Source organism: Lolium perenne, chromosome 2 (genome assembly GCF_019359855.2).
Source record: "Lolium perenne isolate Kyuss_39 chromosome 2, Kyuss_2.0, whole genome shotgun sequence".
NCBI lineage: Eukaryota > Viridiplantae > Streptophyta > Magnoliopsida > Poales > Poaceae > Lolium > Lolium perenne.
Genome location: NC_067245.2, coordinates 162,143,417 through 162,167,436, shown reverse-complemented (window position 1 = coordinate 162,167,436; position 24,020 = coordinate 162,143,417). Strand labels below are relative to the sequence as shown.

Genomic DNA, 24,020 nt, shown 5'->3' with positions numbered 1-24,020 from the left:
GCGTCCCCAAAGGGATTTGGGGGATGCCGGCCAAAAAAATGTCCCAGTCGGGCCGCTTCGGTCCAGACGTCCCTCAAATGTTGTCCGGCGTCCCTAGCCCATCTCCTGTGTATAGAGTCTCTATCAGGGACGCCGAACACCACTTTTACACTTACTTTTTGTTTGGAGGTCGCGTTTGGGGGACGTGGCTGGAAAAGGGACCTCCTCCAAACGCAAATTCCGTCCGGACGTCCCCCAAACGACCAATCCGGCGCTTTAGCCGGACGTTGTTTGGGGGATACGACTGGAGATGCTCTTACATGCCTAGGTGACCATACCTTCTCAAACTAGGCAGCTGTGTGGTCCTCGTGGATATTTCATCTACTATTATGAATTTGTGCTGGATTTGTTCCTCGCATAGGGATCATGATGTTATCTGTTTGGTATTGGTGGGAGGCCGTCGGTGTATAGGCTTACGGCTAGTTGTGCCAATGTTTGTGCGAGTTTGGCCCTGCTTGTATCATTTTTTGTTTTGTTTTCCATTAATTAAATGCATAACCAAGCCTTTCCCTCAAGTAAAAAAAAATCCAGATATCCTAGCCACTTTCTGGAGAGAAAACAATATATTGTCACATAAACAGTTCACTTCTCATAAGAACAAGAACATTTGATGTGAACCACTGAAGCTGGATTGAAACTACAAAATAATTCAGTTCAGATGGGAAACCCCGTGGTATTTAATTATCATGCACATGGATGCTACTCCTACTAATATCCAGCTGTGGACACACCTATAGTAAAACCAGCTGAAATCAGGTCGGCAATCAGCCTGAAAAGCATCTGCTGCTGTGTGTTAACTTCATTTTGTCTCACGTGCATGAAGTGTGTGTGCCCTCCTAATAGGACATCTCATCCAGTACCATTCTGAATCTCTGATGATACATAGTTTTAATCCATGGGCCCCACAAAGGTTGTTGAGAAAACATGTCAATATTTATTTTTAACACAAAACAACACCAAATGAGTGGTCACCAAATCTGACAAACATCCAGGTCTTGGGTGGCACACATGCACCTAGGATTCCAAGCATATTTGCATTGTTAACCTCTTATGTGTCTCTTACCCAATGTTACAATGTAAATATGGTTGATACCTTTACCTGGAAAATCTTTCACCCATGAAGTGAAAGTGAGGATGGTTGGTGCATGTTTGCCACCTAAAGAGAAAGTGATGCTTCCATTTTTTTTAATGGTTGCATTGTCTTTCCTCCTTTAAGTAAAGCAGTGGTATTTTGTGGCAAAAACAAGCAAGCAAAGAAAAGAGGAGGTGTACAACAATCCATATCAATGTTTGATAAGACATGAAGTTATGACACGAGTAACAACACCTAAACACGCCTTTTTGCTATTTATTTCATTTTTTCATAAGAGGAATCCCCTCTTACTAAAAACACACTATCAAATTACTATCTCATTCTTCTATTTGTGTTGGTATCTTACTGTTTTATATGGGTTGAAGAATTTTGTGCACAAGTTGACAGTAGGCATTGTTCTTGCTTGATATTTTTCTTGTCATTTTAGGTCGGGAAACAACAAGCCATACTACTTCAACGTGTTCCAACAGTCGAGAAAATCAATTTAATGAATAAACCAAACGCAACTACTGATCACAATGTCATGTCCCTATCGACTGCACTGAAAACATTGATACCAGAAAACGGCAGGTTGTTACACTCCAGCTTTTTTACAAATCTATTCAACCAACCTGAAAACAACAGGTACACATTGTTAACTACACATCTCCTTTAGCGGAAACTTAAGAATGAAAACGAGATCGGGAAAATAATGTCATCCCAGGAAATAAAGCAGCCACTTCCCTGCTGAATCCTTTCTCATCGTACCACTGAATTTCTTTTGGAGAGCGCTGCTTCTCCTGAATTTCATAGGAGTAAAGGGGGAGGAGAAAGTTGTCACTGGGCTCACACCTGATTGTCCCTTTGCCAGCCTCCATTTTCCTCCAGCTCAATCATGCTGAGAGCGAAAGATCCCTATTTGTCCCTTTGTCCCATGCTTCAGCCACCCGTGATGCTCAGCGACAGTAGAGTATAGTGGAGTGGTAGACGACACTAAGCATATGATTCCCTTCACCCACGGACCCTCAAAACTTCAACCTTTTCATGCTGTTCCATGCACTTGCATTCATTCATCTTCAACAATCCGCACTGCTGCACTATTCAGATTGCAAGGTGCACTGCTGCTTCAGTGGTTAGGTCAAAGGTGAGGCTCCTTTCTTGCACTTAATTTAGGTCATCTGGTTTTTGTGCAGTGTTCGTGGTGAAATGATACTTATCTGTGGTTAATTTCTCTTGCCAGTTCTTGAAGAAAGGAATGCAAATCTGGTGAGGTTTTTTCAGTGAGACGTAGTATTAACTGTCATTGGTATCTTGTTCTTCCTTGCTTGGGGTGAAAAGAACAAGTCAGTCAGATATCCCTGTGCTGGGGCTGGACTGCACATTGTGCCACATTGTCATTCTGGTGACAAGTTGCTATCTCCATTAACTGTACGAGCCCCTCCCATCTTAACTTTTCTGGGCTCAGCCGAGTTCCGTGCTACCTGCACGCTCTCAAGCTCAAGCTCAAGCTCATCTTTTTTGCTCCCAATGTCCAAGAACTTCGGTTAATCTGCTTTGCTCCTGCACCACAATCCTAGATTAGTTCTAGATTCCTGGAGTTCTTAATCGAGGAGGCTGAAAGAGATTGGAGCTGGGCTGAAGCTGAAGGAATCTTGGGAGAAAAAAGAATGGGTGGAACTCATGGCCATGCTCTGCTCATCTTGCTGTCGGTGGCGTCGCTGGCATTGGTGCCGGGGACCACCTCGCTGCAGCCCTCGCAGACATGGTCTCTCTTCAAGCTCCGGCAGCTGCTGGCCGACCCGCCGGTGCTCGGAACCTGGCACAACTACACCGACTTCTGCTACGGCGGCGACTACAAGACCGCATCCGCTTTCGTCGAGTGCTACGAGGACAGCGTCACCCAGCTCCACATCATCGGCGACCCCGGTCCAGGCGGCGCCCGCGTTCGCCCGCTCCCAAAGACCTTCTCCATCGACGCCTTGTTCACGACGCTGGCGAGGCTGCCGGACCTCAAGGTGCTCACGCTCACCAACCTCGGCCTATGGGGGCCGCTGCCGGGGAAGATCTCCCGGCTCGACAAGCTGGAGATCGTCAACGTCAGCTCCAACTACCTCTACGGCGAGCTCCCGCGGGGTCTCTCCCAACTCGGCAGCCTCCAGACGCTGGTCGCCGACAACAACATGCTGAGCGGCGAGGTGCCGGGCTGGCTCGGAGGCGGCGGCCTGCCGCTTCTCGCCGTGCTGAGCCTTCGGAACAACACGCTTCAGGGGACTCTGCCGGAGTCCGTGAAGCAGATGCCGTCGCTGAGGTCGCTCGTGCTCGCGTCCAACAACTTCTCCGGGAACCTGCCGGACCTGAGCGGCTTGAAGAACCTCCAGGTGATCGACATGGCGGACAACGCGCTCGGGCCAGTGTTCCCAAAGCTCGGACGGAAGGTGGCGAGCGTCGTGCTCGCCGGCAACAAGTTCAGCGACGGCCTCCCCGCCGACCAGCTCGCATCCTGCTACCTCCTGGAGCGCCTGGACGTGTCGGGTAACAGGTTCGTCGGGCCCTTCCCGCAGGCGCTGCTCTCCCTGCCGTCCATCGAGTACCTCAGCATCGCCGGGAACAGGTTCACGGGACGGCTCTCCAGCAACGCCTCCTGCGGCGACAACCTCCGGTTCGTCGACCTCTCCTCGAACCTCCTCACCGGGAGCCTCCCGGCCTGCCTTGCTATCCCGGCTAAGAACTCCGACTCCAAGACGGTGCTCTTCTCGGCCAATTGCCTCTCCACCGGCGACGACTCCCAGCACCCTTCGCCGTTCTGTCGGAACCAGGCTCTGGCCGTGGGGATAGTGCCTGAGCAGGGACCCAAGAAGCATGGCGCGAAGGCCGGTCTCGTGGTCGCCATTGTCGCCGCTGTTCTTGCCGGAGCATTAGTTGTGGGCGCCGCGATCTTCTTTGCGGTGAGGAAGGCGAGCAGGCCGAAGAAGAGGCCTACCCGGAGATTGGTGGAGCACGCGTCGAGCGCTTACCCATCCAATTTGCTCGCCGATGCGCGTAAGATCATCACAACATCCAGCTGCGCCTAATATCTCTGAAAATTTGAGCAAACAAAAAGATACTCTTGCTAACTTGTTTTCAGTGGCTTTGTACAAACAGGTTACATATCTCAGACAGTGAAGTTGGGGGCTCTCGGCATTCCGGCATACAGATCGTTCTCTCTGGTCGAGCTCGAGGCTGCCACCGATAACTTCGAAGTCTCGAGTCTGATGGGGCAAGATGCTCATGGCCAGGTAAATCATGTTCTAATTGTTGCAGATTTCTTCCATTTTGGGGTAGTTGTTCCAGACAATGTCTTCTTTGGGCAGTTAGTGTTTGCTATTTGTGCCCATTAGACACATTTTGTGTACATGGTGCTTTCACTAGTTTTCTTGTCATTCAAAGTACTGCACAATGTACCATTTCAAGTGTAACATTGCGTTTAGCATATTGTTGATCATTGTACTAAAAATGGTTGTTCTATATCTAACTCTCAGATGTACCGTGGAAGGCTAAGTAACGGGACCCCAGTGACAATCCGGTCACTGAAGGTGAAGAAGAGCCAGTCAACACAGAGCTTCAACCGACACATCGAGATGATATCGAAGCTCAGGCATCGACACCTGGTCAGCGCGCTCGGGCACTGCTTCGAGTACAACCTCGATGATTCCACAGTGACGCAGCTGTTTCTCGTGTTCGAATACGTGCAGAACGGCAACCTGAGGGGCAGGATCTCACGCAAGTTTCCATCTCCTCATTGGTTTATCACTTGACAGTCTCCCATATCACTACTGAGCTAACACTGAATCATGTAACTTGCTCATCTTCAGAGGGAACGGAAGGGCGAAGGCTCACCTGGGGGCAGAGAATATCGACCACCATTGGGCTCGCCAAGGGTATTCAGTTCTTGCATGGAGGGATCATACCTGGTCTGTTTGCAAATAACCTCAAGATCACCAACATTCTTCTGGATCAGAATCAGGTTGCCAAAATTGGCAGCTACAATATCCCCATCCTATCTGAGACTGTGAAATCTGAGGTATTTTATATATTTCAGCCAAATTAAGCATCATGAACTCATTGCTGAAATGTGATCTAGTTCAGTTTTGGCTAACAAATGTTTTTGGCACCCATGTTTTGTGGATGAATGCAGGGAGGAGCTGGAAACAAGTACCATTCTGATAGGTACTTGAATAATCACCAAGTTATCTCATTTCCATTGTATACTTGATGAAATTGGTGTTACTAAAAACTTATTTTTTGCAAACTGCAACTTGCAGGGTACCCAATGGTGATAAGATTGACATGTACGATTTCGGTGTGATACTACTCGAAGTTATCACAGGCAGGCCCATCAGTTCTATATATGAGGTAGAGATATTGAAAGAACAGGTATGGTCCCTCTTAACCTTTGCACTGCACAATGGACTACTGCGGTATTGCCACACATTAATTACCTAAACCTCGCTGCACCACAGTTGCAATCGGCGTTGACAGCGGAAGGACCAAGCAAGCGGCGGAGCTTTGTTGACCCAGCAGTGAGCAAAGGGTGCTCCGACGAGTCGATGAGGACTGTCATGGAGATCTGCCTGCGGTGTCTGGCCAAGGAGGCGATGCAGAGGCCTTCGGTCGAGGACGTGCTCTGGAACCTGCAGTTCGCTGCGCAGGTGCAGGATGACTGGAGAGGGGACTCCAGAAGCAGCGAGGAGTCACCGCTCTCCCCGTCTCAGGTCCAGGAAGAATCAGCACTGTACTGACCACTAAGCAGGTAGGCTCCTCTTCCGTCCAGTGTGCCACTTGCACATCTAAATTCAGACTTCTCACACTAATATGTAACCATAATCTGAATTCTGAAATGATATGCTGTCCATGTTCTGGGGAATCTAGCAGGCTGAGAAGAATCATAGGCAAGCACGCAGTGGGGACGATGCGATGCTTACCTATGATCTTCCGATGATCATCGTGGCTGCAGGGAAGAATTAGAAAGGATATTTTCAGGCCAAGCAGCTGAAGCTGGACCTCGTGATGCATATACCCTTACTTGCATCCTGTAGTCGATCTGCACCAAGGGCCACTAGATATGATGAGTTTGAAATTCTGACTATGTAAGTAGGGTCACCGTGCTTGATTTTCTCCACCAATAGAACAAAAAGTAACATATTAAGCAATTGTAATATATTTTTGTTATGGGCTGGAATGCAAAAACAAGGGGAAAATACTTTGTAATGGTTCTGTAATATTCCAATAAAACCATTATGAGTTCAGACCTTGCGTACTAAAATTTGTAATTTGTAAATTTTCTTGCGTACTAAAATTAATCTTAAATTTTTATGTGAGAACGAGAATGGACCTGCGTTTTGCAAAGATTCTTATCGGGGTGACAATCAACATGGACAGACCTTAATAACAACATCGACTTCGTGTTCATGACATGATGTGGTCTTCAACGGTGTGGTAGCATCTCAAGTGGTGATCAAGGCGAAGATCAAGGAGGAGTTTGAAAATTGGAGGCGTGCCAAGCTCTTCCGTGGCAGCGCTTTCGACCTCCTCGGAGCCATTGCTATGGCGGCGCTTTCGACCTCCTCGGAGCCATTGCTATGCAGCGCCAGCAAATAGATGCTAGGTATTCATTGTAAACTTTTTTCTCAATGTACTATATCAACTGTAACAGCTAGTGTCCCAAATTAACTCTTATATTAAGTCAATCGGATTTTTCTAGTAACTAAGACGTCTATATACATATAAATTTAGATGAATACGAGTCACTTAATCTGGAAGTAGTATATAGAAGATAAGACCTTAATTGACAGTAACAATTTTTTAATCAAGTAACAATACATAACTGACAATGCATCTAGAGATTTCAATCCTCTAGTCTAGTAGTCTACTATGATGAACAAATAAATTGTAATGCTATTGGTAATCTGTAGACTAATATGCGGATGCGGCTGAGAAAATTATTGGTTAAGAGCTCAAGATTACTTGGCCGCGCAGTCGCCTGCCCACCGGTCGCCGCTGCAATCGCCTGCTCCGCTGGCCGCTGCTCGCCTGCTCCGCCGCAATCGTTACTTGCTTAGGGCTTCCGCGGCGCTGCCTGTTGTGAGCGTTTTTCTTATGGAAGCCTGCTGTGTGCGTGAATGCGTCTGGTCGAGACGGTGCGAGCACATTGCGGGCGTGCGGCTGTGGCCTGTGGGCTGGCAGCAATAATCCTACACCTACGGACAGTTTAGCTTACAAAAGTTTCTATGGACTGACGTGCAATCAATTGGTTGGCTGAGCTTTGATTCACCCCTTGAATCATGGGGCACGTTCTGCTATCGTAACGTTGCTAGCTGATGTCCGTAAGAAAATTCTGTAACAATTTTATGTATGTGTAGCATTACTGGGCTGGCAGTGGGCTGTATTCTGTATGGGACTAGGCCCTTCAATTACGTGACTACCAAATTTCCTTAGAAAAAATAAACAAATTTCCTCAAAATCTTGGGTATTCAAATATACCCCTGGCGAGCAGACGATGCCGTAGCAGTATGGAATAGACTCGTGGAGCTGCCACTGGTGTTGTGATACACCTCATATGGTGTATTTTCGAAAAAAAAATACTATTGCACTCAGGGGCGGAGCTCCCAGTAGGGCAAGGTAGGGCAGCCGCCCTACCTTGATTTTTGGTGAATACACTTAGATGCGCGTGTTTTTTCTGAAAATTTTGAGTGGTCATACATCGAAAACGGACTTCGTATGAGAAAGTTATGCGTGTTTCAGTAAAAACACTACGCAAAATCGATTACAGGCAAAAAACATAGACTATTTTTACCTCCAAATATAAACTCGTATTCTAGATTCAATGTGAATAATATTGCTTGTATTACAGAGATTTATCATTGAATGTACCCTAGTATATACAAGATAAACTCGAGTTATCCATTATACATACTTGTAGAATTGAAGATTTTTAGATGTTTTAAAGACAAGTAATACTTTCTCCGACCGCGTTATTACTCCATTAAGATGACATAGGGTTTACCCGTGACGACATCAACAATTGAAAGGAATTTTCTAGCAACAAAAATAATCAAAATCGAGTCGCACATTGAACGAGGGATAATCAAACGTCTTATTATTTGAATTACATCATATTTTTTAAGAAGATGTAAAGCTTTGTTGTTGAGTTAGCATTATTGGTATGTTTTTTAGGTTATACTTATAATCAAATATTTTTTGTTTTTATTGTATTGAGAAATTACTACTTTTTAGGACTATTGGATATGTGCATCATTCAAAGTTCGCCCTACCTTAGATTTTTGGGATTTCTATTTTCGTGCCCTCGGTTCCTTAGTTGTGCTCAGTTTTCCCCAGCTCCTTAGTTTTTCCTCAGTTTTCCCCAAGACCTTGTCTGAAACCATCACAGATGCTGTAACGGCCGGTTGCCCGAAGGTTGACCGTTATCTTCTGACTAGTGGGGCCACGTAGAGCCCGCAAAGACACGTCAGACCATCCATCTTTGTTTGACCGTAAGCATCGCTGTATCCCTGACCAAAACACGCACGAGTGGGGCTTCGGTATATCGAATGACAAGTGGGCCATGGCGCTGATACAAGGGGCAATACACGGGTAGGAATAGATTTTTAAACGGAGCTCTACAGCGATGGCACGGAGGAGGTGGCCTGCGGAGTGCCGAGATGAGATCGACGTCCACAAAGAACTGCATGAGGCGAGACCAGACGCATTAGATAGATATGAACTAGACGCGTTTAACCATGCAAAGAAGAGAAGAAATGGTCAACGACATCGACGACTACCTCAAAACTTTGACTGACCGTGTCCGACACGAACGCGAGCAATGTAGAGAAAACTAGTGTCTCTCCTTTCTGGCGTGTATAGATGGGTGCTAGAAGAGTGTGGTGGCGAAGGGAAAGACCTCGCGGTGGTCTGTGGCGTCCAACATAGCGGGGCGGCGTGGCCGTGCCCACATCGGCGTGGATGCATGTTCGGCATTGGCATCAACATGTACGTTCGGCATTGGCCTCGGTGGTATCTCTGGTGTGTCAGTGATCGAATGAGGGGACGGGATTGAGGGTGCATCCCGACGGTGACCTAGCAGTGGCGTCGAGCATAGCCGTTCTGACCATGCCGATATCGGCATCGGCAAAGTTTGGAGGCTGTGGTGCTCGAATCAAGGAGGGATTTGTTTCTTGTACGCCAAAAGTGATTTGAAACAAGTTTCGTGTTGAAGGTTAGGTAACGAAAGTTTGTAACTAAGCCCAAAATTATACTAGCGCCATGGTGAGGTTCTTTTTGATAGAGCTATACGGTTGGGCAAACTTTTTTGACACTTTTTAGATAGGGTTCCTTGTTGTTACACGTATGGCATCATGTATGGCAAATTTGGGATCATTTGGAGATGTTCGAAAAAATCACTTTGCTTAAACGCATGCCGTTTCGTCTCACTGAAACCAACTTTTCTAACAAGGTGATTTATTCTACCTCCTCTAAATGACTTCAAATTTCATACAGCTGATCTTCTATACATAGATAGATAGATTGTTTCGTTTTTATATTTTTCGAACTTTTTATTTCCCTTTATAATATCCAATTGATTTTCAGGTCAAAACCTCGAAAAACTGCATCATGTATGGCATCATTTTCGCCATAAATTTCAAATTTTGTGAAACTTTCCCTTTTAGATATTCCTTGTTGTTATAGATATGGCATAATGTATGCCAAATTTGGTTAGGTCTCACTGAAACCAGCTTTTGTAACAAGTTAGGTTTTTTCGACCTTCTCAAAAGGGATTTTTTTCTACCTTCTCTAAATGACCTCAAAAAATCATACAGACGATCTTCTATACAAAGATAGGTAGATTGTTTCGTTTTTACATTTTTTGAACTTTTATTTCCCTTTATAATACCCATTTGTTTTCAGGTCAAAACCTCGAAAGTTAACATAACTAGATGGTGAACCCTTCCAAACTTCAAATACAGAGATAGATAGATTGGTTCGTTTATCATTTTTACCGTGAATAGTAATGGCTACAAGAAATCGGTGATGGTCTATCATTTTTTGCGTGAAAAGTAATGGATACAACAAATCGGTGATGGTTTATCATTTTTTGCGTGAAAATTAATGGCTACAACAAATCGGTGATGGTTTATCATTTGGGATTTTAGTGAAAATTAATGGCTACAACAAATCGGTGACGGTTTATCATTTTTTGCGTGAAAATTTATGGCTACAACAAATCGGTGATGGTTTATCATTTTTTGCGTGAAAAGTAATGCCTAAAAGAGTTTATAATTTTTAGCGCGTGAAAATAAATACAGAAAACCGCCCTTTAGCATACTTAGAGAGTGGAAGGTAACCGCCGAGAGAGAGAGAGAGGGGTTATCCTGCCCGTTAGATCATACGATCAACGGTCGGCGGACACGATCCGCGTGACATGGGCTAGACCAATCAGGGCAATGTTGCATGTGTGAGAGAATTTGTGGAGGGAGAGGGCAAAACTGAGTAGTATCAAGAAACCAAGGGCACCTATGTAATAAACAGACTAAGGGATTCAAATATGAGATTTAAAAAATGGAAAATGCGTGTTTTGTAGAATAAAACCCATCTTGGCCTATCTCAAACTATTTGCAATACAAATATACATGAGTGTGAGAATTGTGGCCTCATTTAGACAAAGTATGTTTTGGGGAAAGCTGTTTTGGGAAGGGCTTATTATGGAAAACCATGCACCTTCATAGCTGCTAGGTGATTTGAGAAGGCCTTTGAGAAGTGGCAATTTGTGGTAAAACTTGATTTATCTATGACTTATCTATGTTTTGAGAACTGGCAATTTGTGGTGAAGACTCCATGAGTATGTGCCACTATTTTTCGGAATTTTTGCACATTAAATGACTCATTTAACTAGTTAATCCCATTTGTTGACTGTCTGTTGACCAGCTACTTGAGGGTAAAACTGAGCATATTGCACTAGCCAGTATTAGCACTCAAGGGGAAAACTGAGCACACAAAAAATGCTAGTATAATGCTCGAGGTTATACCTGAGTATATCTAAATTTTCAGGGTTAGACTCGAGGACGCGTGTTGCGGTGCAGAAATGAAAGACGTGCAATATTTGACGCGTAGACGCCGGTCGCGGTGCAGAAGTCGAAGACGTGCAATCGTGGACGCGTGGCGCATTGCAGAAGTCCAAGACGTGCAGACGTGCAGCGGTGGACGCGTAAGACGCGGGTCGCATTAACCACCCCTTGCCTTTATAGACGCCTCCTCCCACTATCTCTGTCACTCTCACTCGCCTACGCAACGCCGCCTCTCTCACGTCCCATCATCTTCTCCAAAGCAAAAAACCCTCTCCCTCTCCCTCTCCTCTGCCGGCGAGATGGACAAGGAGAATGCCAATCCCATCGTCCACGGCGCCGTCGGCTCCAAGCGCGACGCCTCCCTCTTCGACGCCGTCCCCTCAACGGACGTCGCCGCCGTCCCCTCAACGGACGTCGCCGCCGCCTCCGCCGGTGCATCGGAGGCTGCTGCCGCCGGTCGCGGTCAGATCCCGCCGGGATGGGACCCCTACGAGCCGGTGCCGTACGTCCCGCCCCCGAACCGCTACGACACCTCCATAGAGGACCCATGGAACGAGGTAACTACGGTTTGCTTCCTTTTTTGTTCCCCATTCCTTTTTGAACCCTATTTGTGCTGGTGTAGATGAATCTGTGGATGGATGAGTATTGGGCTAATATTTGCGCCGATTTTATTCCATTTTGCTTTGATCCCTCCTTGATTTCGTTCAAGATTTGGGTTTCGGCCGTTCGGTTAATTTATGCAAGTAATAATGGGATCTCAATCAGTTAATTTATGCAAGTAATCATAGGATCTCAATCAGTTATTTTATGCACGAATCAAAAGATATCAACCGTTTAATTTTGCAAATAATCTGGAATGTGTTCAAGTTCAGATCTGGAATCTGTTTCTTTGCCTATGATGAATCGGTGGGCACAGATTTTTACAGGGAGGGTTCAACGAACCATTTCTGTGTACAAATCTGTTGTGCATGAGCTTTGGTTCGCTTACACCGTCCCTGTAGACATATAATCGTGTCCACTCTAACTGAGGCTGCCTCTGTTTTTCCTAACTTTGATATCATGCACGTTTGCAACTCATTCACTAATAAATTCCCGTTTGATATGGATCAGCTGTCTGCAGCAGCGACGTCGGCGGCGGCAGCGAGCACCATGACGTCAAGACTCGCCGGTGCTGCGGAGGCTGCAGGTCGGCCGATATGTCTCCTACCTCGATGTCGCCAAGGGTGTCTACAGGTGCCCCTTACGCACTAGGAGGCTCGGCGGCACTGACTTCAAGCTGCGTCCTCACGCATGCCGAGAACATCGGCCACACCAACCCCAAGGTCGGCGCGTCGGTGAACCCCAACTCCTTCCGCGCCAAGCACTTGGCGCTCGGCATGCACCTCCCGCGGCATCCGGCGGGTGGAGATCTCCGGCGGGCGCATGCCTCCGCTCAAGCCCAAGGCTCCCAAGGGGAGCAACAAGTGGAGCGAGAGGCGGATGGGGTAGGCGGAGTCCTGGACGTGTCTTGCTGCTGCCTCCTCCATTTTGTTGTTGGGATCCCTTTGTTGTTAGCTAGGGATCCCTCGTTGTTATGTTGTTAGTATGATGGTGCTGTACTGCTGTGAAGAACCTCGAACCCTACTATGTTTGGCTGCTGAATGCAGCTTATTATCTATATTATCTATCCCTATTCTACTATATGACCTTGTAAATTTATCGTACATTCCCTGTAGATTTGCTTCTAGATTTAACTACATACATATGGACCAGATGGAGTACTAGATTGGGCTCCCTACTAGATTTGCTGCCATATTGGGAAAACAACCAGGGCCAAAAGGCACAAATAATAATTGAAGAAAGACAGAAATGCAAGCTTCTCTAGATTTGATACTAATTATGTGAAAAAAGGCAGAGAGAAGGAGGCAGAAAAGGTACTCTTAAAAGGGAAATGCCAATGGCCGAGAGAGACAAAACCCAGCTCCTGCTCACGTGCAACCAAACGCTATCTCGTCCTGTCCCACGCGGTCCCTTTCTACCAGCCCCACGCGATGCGGGCCCACACGACGCGGCCCCACACGTCAGCGCGGAGCGGTCAACTTAACGGGAATCCTGCCGTCTGAGCTGCCTTCTGCGGGTTTCAAACAAGCACTTGGGGAAAACTGAGGAAAAACTAAGGAGCTGGGGAAAACTGGGCACAACTAAGGAACGGAGGGCACGAAAATAGAAATCCCTAGATTTTTTTCGTCCTTCGCCACTGATTGCACTCACACTTTAGAAGGTGTCTGATATAAAAAATTAGTTCTACAAGGGTGTGACATGTTGGATCGGCTAGCAAGTTTGGATAATATTCAAGAAAAAACTCAAGATGGTGGAATGAAAAACACAACAAACTTTCAAATCAATCCACGAGAGGAACATTACACACAAAGATATCAAGAAAAGGGAAGAATGGGAACCCTAAAATGCTCGGTCAATAGCCGCAAGAACTTTGTTCGAATCTGAGCGCAAATCCGACGACAATTGTGTTGTGGGGCACACACCCCATGAAAACGAATTCCCTCTTATCGAATTAGATACCACAAAATCTAATGGAAAATTATCATTATATCATTAGATTCGTCCCATTCTCATCCACCTCATGTGCCTATAATACACTGCTCACACATGGCAGGAGAAGATGAAAACATGGCGACGGAGGATGGCTTGGGCGATGATGGTGGTGAGGACCGCGGAGAAACCCTCCTCTCCTACATGGATAGAGGAACGAATTTGACCTCAAAAGTAAATCATAGAGGCAACAACTCTCTAGTTTTCGAATAGTCATGCCCTCCTAGGACGAAGAGTTCACATCCCGTATGTACATGTACGTCAAAGAGGGAAGGTCAATAGAGCTGATCCCAATGGAAACGACCATTTTGAACCAATTTGAAGATGAAGTATTTTGCTTGGAAGCTCCTAAAGATTTGTATGCTTTGTCTCCCGGTTTTGGCACTTCTTTGTTGCACCGCAAAGAGGGTAAGGGTTGGGAAAAATTCTATTTTCATGTGGGCTTCCTTTTTTAAGCTGACCAATTATGCATTCCTGAGTCTCACCATCAAGAACCTTCAAACATGTTTCGCACACAATTAAAGTTGGCCTCGTGAGCTTGTAAGAGCAAGAACAATAGTAGAGCTAGCAGCTGGCTATATAAGTTGGACATGTCATCAAGAGTTAGCTGTGTACAATAGAGTTGGATGTAAGGTTGTCTACTGGGTTAGTACATTTTCTCCCTTTCTCTCTTTCTCTTTCATCTCATTTAATGCATTTTTCTAGGAGCATGTGTAGAGGTTGGCTCTTGCATGAGAGCACACTCCTACTCTTTTTGCTTATCACTCTCCTCCACATAGGCAAAAGTGTCATGTAAGCTGGCTTATAGCCCAAAACTGGCTTTCTTTGGTTCATGGGATTTTCAAATGAACCAACTTGAAATCCTATGATGATTTTCCTACAATCGTTGTTTGATTCAAAGGATCAATACACACGGGAAATAACCCCATAATAATCTTATAGTGTAAAGTTCGTAGGAAAAAAACATTAGGTTTAGATCTCATGAAAAATTTCTTCACCACAATCAAAGGGAATTGCTGTTTCCATATGATTTAAATAGACATGGCATCTAAATAGTCGACTAAATTTTTTTCCCTACTGACAATTTTTTTAGCAGAGTTTCCATGGATTTCCTTGAATAAAAATGCCCTGAAATCCTTCAGCCGATGAAAGTGGAATCTTATGTGAATTGGTAGTCGAGATGATCTAGTAAAACAATGAAGTGTGTCTGCATGGCCGCAAACATCTCCCCATGCATGGCGCATCTACCTCTGCTGCCGGTGCACCATGTGTGACTACTCGATCCACAAAACGTCACGCGCACGGTCGGCCCCTCCCGTCCTCTGCTCGCCCCATGGCCCTATAAGAAAGCGCGAGGGTGAGCACAAGGGGATCATCAGATCAAACACACGCAGTAGCTGCGAAGACACGCTCACCTAGCAGTCAGTAGACACCGCCGCCCGCGCCACAGCATGTTCACCGTGAAGCCGTCCGCGACCACCACGGCGGCGGCAGCCCTGCTTCTGCTGCTGTTGTTGGCGGTGGCGGCGAAGTCGGCTGAATCGGCAGGCCAATGCGGGACGTTGCCATCATCCTGCAAGCACGCGGTGACCAACTATTGGATCGACGCGGCGCAGAGGACATGCTGCGACGGCCTCTTCAATTCCCCAGCGGAGTGCTATTGCGAGGTCGTCGCGAGGATCCGCGCGGAGGGCCTTGACGTAGCCACCGTTTCGTGCCTCGGCGACGCCAGCTGCCCGGGGAGCAGCAGCCTCCGTGGATCCGACGACTCCTCTTCCACCGCCTGATTCTGGTTCCGGCAGCCGGCGCCGGAGTCCGTTTCTGTTTCCCCGCGTACGTGCGTTTCCAGCTCAGTTTGGAAGAATAAGAGTTAAGAACACAGGTCGGTCAGGGTCCCGGTCTGTGAGTCTAGCTAGCGCGCTGTTTCAGTTTCTTCTTACGTGATGTAGGGACAGATTGTGAACTTGTAATCCAATCGTGTTCGTGTCCTTCTGCTGGCTGTTGACTAGTGTTTTTTTCAGATATGTTATATTGTGTTGCCATATCGGCTCGGCCGCACTCAAGTTCGATCAGCCTTCACAAACCGCACTTGATGTCGGCAAAAATCTGCACTCCCTTATTAAGGCAGTATCAGTGGGAAATGGCAACTTAGTCGTAGTTGCTTTCTTTCAAATCTTGTAAGGAGTTTCTATATATTATCATCCATTCATTTACACATATGTAAAATATAAGATATTTTGTTGGTACTGTTGAGATCTTGTTTTGTTCAAAGAAATTTCATAGAAACTTTGGTGGATTCAAAATTTTCCTATAAAGCTTATTTGGTTCGTAGGATTTGAATCCATAGGAATAGTTTCTATCATCAACACTTTGCATGCAATTTCATAGAAATGTTTCGCTTGGGTTCCAACCTGCTTATGGTAAATTTTCTTTGTTTCTACAACAACTATGGTAAAAACACGAGATCCTTCACAACGATATTGTGTTTCTCGGGATGCAACAACCCACAACATTCAATGTAAGCTACATTATCAGTTCATGTATGACTGAACATGTCACGACTTCTATTTTCTACATTTTGCAAACCAAACAACTCTAAGGTATGGCTGTGCGCATATGGAGAGACTGAGAACCAAAGGATTGAAAATAGAAGAATGTTTAATATATAGCTATTGAGAAATTCGATTGCTATCTCAGGTGCACATCCTAGCTACACCACCCCGAGGACACCGCACCACGCAAGACAGGAGGCTGTGAAGGTCACTTTCTCGGCTTCTTCCCAAACCAACCGTCGGTGGATTCGTACAGCGCCTCGCCGGCCCAGACCTTCATCAAAACACCGGCTATCTTCATCCACCCGCCATAATTTTTCCGCACGAAGAACACTAACGTTATGGTGGAGATCATGACCGCGCAGATCACAAGCCTTCGGTGAGGCGCGGTCGTCCGGTGGCCTAGAGCTTCGCGCTATCGCTCTCTTCATATTCTTCTTGCGGAGTAGATGCAGGGAGTGGAAAAGGGGAGGAGCTCTTCGGTGAGGCACGGATGTCCTGCATGGCACTCTCCGGCTAGGCATAAAATTGGCACATAAGAGCACACGGTATAGAAGGGGCAATAGCTTTGGTGACGAGCAAGCCTCGCCGAGCAGCCACTCGACAGTTGCGCTCGCTATCTAACTCTCCCCTGCAACCACTCGACAGTTGCACTCGCTATCTAACTCTCCCCTGGCTGCCGGGGAACTCTCATTTGCAACTAGTTGCACCTATACTCTATTGTCGGATGTCAAACTTTCAAGTTTTTAAAAGAAGATAGAAAACGGGTGCTGCCTGCCTGCATCCTGAAGAAGACAGAAGGAGGGAGAAGGATTTTCTCAAAGTGATCGGAAACCAGGTCATAATTGCTAGTCTTGATTCTACAGGGTTGTTTTTGCAAATAAAAATCACCGTTGACAACATGACTGTGACCTATTTGCTCATAAATACGGCTATAAGCAGACTACTCTTCTGAAGTATGGCCAATGAGGCAATGACAATTTGGCCAAATAAAACGCTCTACTGGGCGAACACAAACTTCACAAACACATAGAGCAGCACCACAACCCATCTAAAGAAAAGGAGCAGGACTGACAAATGCGACGAGATTGTGAAGTCAACCAACCATTTCCAGGCTATAACTTTTTACATATTGCAGATGCCAATGTTGATGAGATGGACAGCACAACATAAAAGAGCAATGTCAGGAACCAAAACACAAAATGACCACGGACAGGACAACAGACAGTCACTAGATTTTTCACCTACAAACAATCACTGGAGACATTTAATGTTTTGACAGTGAACCAACTACAGCCAGGCCAGATAGGTTTCCAGTTGCTTATTATAACTTTCTGACAATGGCACCCTTGCCCTGCCTTAATCAGCAGTCCAGCTGTGCTCGACAATCTCACGGACTTTGCGGTTGTACTCTCGCTTGTTCTCGCTGTACATTCTGGCAGCTTCTGAGTTTGCTGGAGAGTTGGGATTTGGATCACACAGCAGGGACTGCAAAGGAAGTACAGAATGAGGTGTCAGTAATCCAAGCACGCATATGGTGGCATGATGCACGCCGAACTTGTAGCCTACAGTCATTGGGAGATGGCAGCGTGTACAAGGTAAACAACCCAGCACATATCATGACATGGGTCTGCTTAACTTTTTTCCATCTATGTTGGGAGCATGGCAACACTATCTCATTCGTAAGAAGTGTACCACCCTGTATGGATGTGGAGCCCAGATTTGTAAATAGTGGTAAATGTAAAACCTAACTCTAATTTCATTCAAATATATCCCTTACGATTTCTATCTGGCGAGCTGTATAATTTAGGTCAAGTTTGCCTTTTCTAGTTCCAGGTCAATAAGCTGCAAGGAGAAAAGTTTCCTCTATCTCTACAAATACAACTTCCAAATCCAGTATATATAGGAGCACCCCGCTTGGTGCAACTAAGCCCAAAATTCAAAAACATATTTAACTGAAAACTGTAAACCAATGCAACTAGAGATACTAGGTCTGACCACTCAATAAATTTCCTTAGATGTCATGCTTTCCAAAGATTAGAAGTGAAGGTGTGGAAGAAAACCCCTACCACACAATTAACTGAAGGACGGATGAGGGTCGAGCCTGGGTTGCTTAACCAGCATGCCAGGTGCTAACCTAATACTAACATGATACCAGGGTTGGCCAGCGCTCCACATTGTGGGCTAGCAAACTGAGTTCAGAAGACTTCAACTATCAACAATATTAAGGCAAGCGACTGAACATGATTTACAAATTAGCACTATTCTCTTCAATGGGAATCATACATAAAGTTTGGCTAGTCTGATCAACATGGTACCTGAATAGAAGTCAATATAGCAGCAACATCATATATAGGGCTCCACTGATTCTGTAGAATATCCAAGCAGATGCTCCCATCTGCATAAACTGCAGAAATGTAGCAATATGTTAAACCATTTCTCCAGAACTTCAATTTAGGATGATATGAATGGTATATGAATCACATCAAATCAGAGAAATGGATAGAGAGGAGGTGAGCGAGATTACTATTTGGGTGAAACATCCTAGAGACAAACCGAACAACTGGTGGCTTGTTGGGGTAATCTTCTGCAAACTGCATGCTAAGCTTGAACGTTCCTAAATATGTGAGACAATTAACTGTCAGCAAACTTTCCAGTGCACCACAATAGCATTATTCAAACTGCAGCAACGAAAAGATGCAACTTGACTACTTGAGACTTTTTGGTTGTCCTATATCATGAAAACTGATGTGCGGCAATACAAATGGATTGATGATAAACATGATACTAACATACTAAGAAAATAGGCACTGAAAGTTTAAATAAGCAAAACTAAACAACCAAAACATTAAACACTCCATGTGTTAAACTCAAGACACAACATGCGGACAACAATGTGCGGAAAAATGATTTCATAACAGAAATGATGAGCCCAGTGACTAGGTTCTGCCTTGAGGGGCCCAGCTGATTTATCGGTAGATGCCCGATAAATCGTTTGCCAGACCGATAATCGGTCCAAATGACAAACACAGACGATATGGCTTTATCTTATTGGTGACTTGCCAGTTGCGATAAATTGGCACATAAATCAGCATATCGGCCGATATTCTTAACATTGTTTGTACCAGCAGTATTAAAACTGAGCATGTATTGGGTAAGACCTCTTTATTAGGAAGAAGAGAGTGGAATAAAATCAGATGCAACCCAGGCATCCTTGCAGTGTATGCTACCTAACCAAGTTTCAAATAATGGGACTTAATGTAACATAACAGGAAGACAGGTATTAATTACCTAGCCCAACAAGCTGGTAGACATATGGAGTACTAGTCCCTATAACTTAAATGTAATATAAATCCAATCAATATTGCTATTCGTAATCCATGAACTAGTGGTTCTGGTTTTTTGCGAGCAAAATCATCATAGCAATTTCGAGGGGACTTGTGGACTAAATAAAACTAAGTGATATTTTAACTTTTAAAAATAAGATCAAGGTTTCAGGAATGCCAATTTATCACCAAAAAAAGTAAAACTGATAATTATGAACAACCCTGGCCATAGCACAACTGACTCATAGAACAGCGCATCATATTAATAGCAGAATCTTGATTCTAAAATGCAAGCTGAAGTTTTGTATGCCATGATGAACGATAAAAAGGAGAAAGGAAGGGCCTGATTGGTTGGCTTGCCCTGTGAACCAAACATGCCTAAGGAGACTGGACTCAGCAAGATGATATATTCATTTCCATCATTCCATATAAGAAATATAACTTCAATGCTACTAGTGCTAAGATTAAAGCAGAAATTTGGCTAAAAAGGTCAGTCACAATTACAAAGTTTCTCCAAAATCCTGACTATTGTCATATTGAGTGCCACGTCCACCAATAAAAATGCATAATGCACTGAAACTTACATGCACCCACATGGTTGACTCCATACATGGTTCTATTTGGTTACGTGTTACTTCATGTCTGTCATATGCCAACGTGTATACCGATGGCCACTCAGAATCTATGGTGTGGAACATATCCAGCTTTAAGACGGGGATGGGGCTGCCTATCTAAGATGTTCACTTGCTGATAACTACAATGATGCATCTGCTGCAAGCTGGAGTTTTCCTACAGTTGAAATGTGAATGAACACTGAGTAATGCTGTCAAAATAGGTGATGTTTCTGGAACGCACCAGCAAAAATAGTGATTCGGTTTATGCACAAAAACATAAATTTGTGAATCTTCCAAACTAAAATGAGACACAAAGCCCCGATGAAATAAGGAGCATTAAGAGGAACTAAACTAAGCAGCGAAGTTTGGATGAATGAGTTTGTTGTGTCCTCTGAAATAAATATCATTAAGATGATGCATGAAAGATATGAACTTTTTCTTTATCTAATCCCTCAGACACAATACTCATCCTTATGGAGTAATAATATTTAACAGACAATAAAAGCATATGATCTTTCTTGATGCAGAACTCCATTTATACAAAGCTAAATAGGAAACCTGCTTCTAGATGCAAGTCCAAGGCTTTTTCGCCAAAGGAATTAATACTAATGCATCTGCGACAGCTACGGCAAGGTTCGCTGATATACCAAAGAATATTTTTGTGCAACTTCAAATCAGCTATGGGCATACACTCCCATAAGTGACAAAAACTTTTTTTGCAGAATTCATACAAATCCCATAATTCCGGCATAACTGTTTTGTTGCACATTGAATGGAACTAGTTCACGTAACGGATGCTTTTAATTCTACCATGCAGATTTTGTCGTTTGCGACTAAAGGAAAACCAAAACCAGTAGGGAATGGCCTAAAATGGACAATTCTAGCAAACCCTCAAGTGATGGAAAAACGCCCAACAGAACGTATAGTACAAATCTTGCAACAGAATTTCCCGCGAAAAGCTAAAGACTAATCGACGTAAATAGCTCAGCCTCAGTACCAGGACAACCAAAATTCATCAACAACACCTAAGATACCTACAGTTCGACTTTACAATTTCCAAGGAACTATATATCAACCACGCATAGAAAATAAAAGCATAAGATCTTTCTTTATTTAACCCCTCAAGACACAATACTGAACCTTACGGAGTAATAATATTTAACAGAAAATAAAAGCATAAAATCTTTCTTGATGCAGCAGAACTCCATTTCCAAAGCAAAATAGGAAACCTGCTTCTAAATGCAAGTCCAAGGCCTGGTGCCAAAGGAATTTCTACTATTGCATCTCCGATAGCTATTGCAAGGTTTGGTGATATACCAAAGAACATTTTTGTGCAACTTTAAATCGGCAATGACCATACGCTCCCGTAAGTGACTAACACCATTTTTGCAGAATTCATACAGATCCCCTTAATTTTCGCATGACGGGTTTGTCGCACATTGAGTGGACCTAGTTCACGTAACGGGTGCTTCTAAGCCTACCATGCAGATTTTGTCGTTTGCGATTAAAGGAAACCCAAAAGCGGTATGGATTAGCCTAAAATGGACAATTCCAGCAAACCCTCAAGTGGTGTAAGCTGCTATGGAAAACGCCCAAGAGACAGTATGGTACACATCATGCAGCAGAATTTCTGCCAAAAAAAACTACTAACATATTAACAGAGTAATCGACACAAGTAGCTCAGCCTCACTACCATGGCAAGCAAAATTCATCGACGACACATAAGTTACCTACAGCTCCCCCTTACAATTCAGAGTAGAACTACTCCCAAGGAACTATATATCAACCACGCATAGTAGAAGGATAAATAAATCAGCTAGAGACCAGACCGAGGCGCCTCACCTCCGTCCCACGGCGTATCATCCGGCCTGCAAAAACAACACGAGACACAATTAACTCAGAAACTAGTAGTATTAGAAAGTAACTGAAACAGGGCGACGCCGGGCGGCCGATCTAGAGGTCCCCGGAAGGGAAACCCTAGAACGGCGGCGGCGGCGGGGTCCAGCGACCGCGCGGGAGGGAGAGGGGACCGGAATTCCCGGGCAGGGGGCGGAGGACGCACCCGAAGATGACGGCGTTCCAGTGCATGATGTCGTTGTCGTAGGGCGCGCCGCTGATCCCGGCGGGCGGGTCGTGCTGCAGGCGCTTGAAGTCCCGCATGAGGCGCTTCCTCGCCGGCGTCGACATCGCCGCCGCCGCTCCCCCTGGAACCCGAACCCTGGCTAGGGCTGCCCGGCGCACGCAGTCGGCGCTCTCCCCCCACCGCTCGCGTCGGGGGAAAGGTTGGATGTGTCCGGTACTGGAGAAGCTTCTAGGGAGAGAGAATGTGAGGCACGATAAATAAAGCGTTGATCGATGCTTCCTTGTGTGAAAAATAAATGTATAGAGAAGGGAAGCCACGTCAAACCACGCGTAGCCGTGGGCCTTTCCGCTGTGGGCTTCTGCACTCGCTACGCGGTTAGTGGGCCGGCACGACAGGCCGGCCCGTTTGATCCTCGACGACACAGCGGTTGACGCCTAACTTGATCCGGACTCTTGTCTCAAAAAAAAAAAAACTTGATCCGGACTCGGATTACAGAGTCTGATTCTTGCTACGAGGAGACATCCAGGTTGGGGTTCCAAGCATAAAAGGCCACCAATCGTGCGCGAAATCCAGCAGCTCAGTTCAGTACCAGCCTAGATCGTCCTGCCGATCGATCGAGGGGCGACGAGCAAGCTACGTACGATGGCGGCGAGGCAGCTGACCGGCGGCGCGGCCCCGTGCGCTAGCGGCTGCGGCTTCTTCGGCAGCCCGGCGACCCTCGGCCTCTGCTCCAAATGCTACTACATGGAGCAGCAGCGGCTCGCTTCGGCAGCCGCCGACGAAGCCCTCGTGTCCAGCGTCAGCTCGCTGGCCATCAGGTCGTCGAAAGAGAGGCCCGAGGAAACGGCGATCGAAGAAGAACCCGTGCGAGGCGAGCCGAGCCGGAAGGAGGTGGGGATGCTAGGATTCAGGAACTAAACCTGGCGGGCGAGATACGTTGTCTACTACTGTGCTTTATTCATTCATCAACCAAATACAGAGTCAGTATAAATTGTTTTCCGCGTCACACTAGTAGAGAAACGCTATAGGGACATGCTCATGGGCAGCCCAACCATCTGAACACACTCAACTGCTATTATTTGTCGCGACCCGAAAACACGCACGCGACTGGTATGCTCATATTGGTAGGGTAGCGGAGAGTAGGACACACGACTACTAGATAGGCCCCCGGTGGTATAGGCATCCCAATAAGCCTGCCGAAGATGGTACCCGGGGTTTATGGAAGACCCACGATCCGATGTTTATGAAGCCCGGAAGCCCAGTTATGGAATAGTTTAGAAATATAGAGTTGTATTAGGAATATTTACTTGTAAACTATTACGGGACGAACTCAAAGAGTCTCCCGGACTTTGTAACTTGTACATCACGAAACCCTCGGCTCCGCCTCCTATATAAGGGAGAGTCGAGGGACAAAGAAAGGATTGATTTTATTGTCAACGTGATCCTAGTTTCTTACCAGTCGAGTACTTTTCCGGCTGAACCCTCGAGATCTACTTGCCCTCTACTTCCAACTAAATCCTAGTCTATAATCCGTAGGCATTTACAAGTCGATACCTTGTCAATTGGCACCATCTGTGGGAACTAGAGGCAACAAAGAGCTGATCTCGATGACACGTTCAAGATCGTCGACGTCTTCGGTGGCAAGCAA

General features: G+C 45.6%; 2 protein-coding genes across 3 annotated transcripts; one reads left to right on the top strand and one right to left on the bottom strand.

The window, feature by feature from the left end:
• Positions 1-1,982: 1,982 nt before the first annotated feature.
• On the top strand, positions 1,983-6,396 carry LOC127333894 (probable inactive leucine-rich repeat receptor-like protein kinase At3g03770). Of its 2 annotated transcripts, none has more exons than XM_051360335.2 (9): positions 1,983-2,255; positions 2,352-4,150; positions 4,253-4,386; positions 4,630-4,870; positions 4,963-5,171; positions 5,286-5,317; positions 5,413-5,524; positions 5,611-5,900; positions 6,020-6,396. In XM_051360335.2, the coding sequence occupies exons 2-8, from the start codon at positions 2,779-2,781 to the stop codon at positions 5,887-5,889; spliced, it is 2,379 nt and encodes a 792-aa protein (XP_051216295.1). In that variant the 5' UTR covers positions 1,983-2,255; positions 2,352-2,778; the 3' UTR covers positions 5,890-5,900; positions 6,020-6,396. The 2 variants fall into 2 exon arrangements, with proteins under 2 accessions (XP_051216295.1, XP_051216294.1); XM_051360334.2 differs by having other exon boundaries at positions 1,985-2,255; positions 6,023-6,396.
• An 11,100-nt stretch (positions 6,397-17,496) lies between these two features.
• On the bottom strand, positions 17,497-22,614 carry LOC127333895 (ubiquitin-conjugating enzyme E2 2). Its single transcript, XM_051360336.2, has 5 exons — positions 22,352-22,614; positions 22,132-22,157; positions 18,877-18,966; positions 18,668-18,756; positions 17,497-17,837 (listed from the first exon to the last, which is right to left on the bottom strand). The coding sequence occupies exons 1-5, from the start codon at positions 22,474-22,476 to the stop codon at positions 17,709-17,711; spliced, it is 459 nt and encodes a 152-aa protein (XP_051216296.1). The 5' UTR covers positions 22,477-22,614; the 3' UTR covers positions 17,497-17,708.
• Between the last annotated feature and the right edge of the window lie 1,406 nt (positions 22,615-24,020).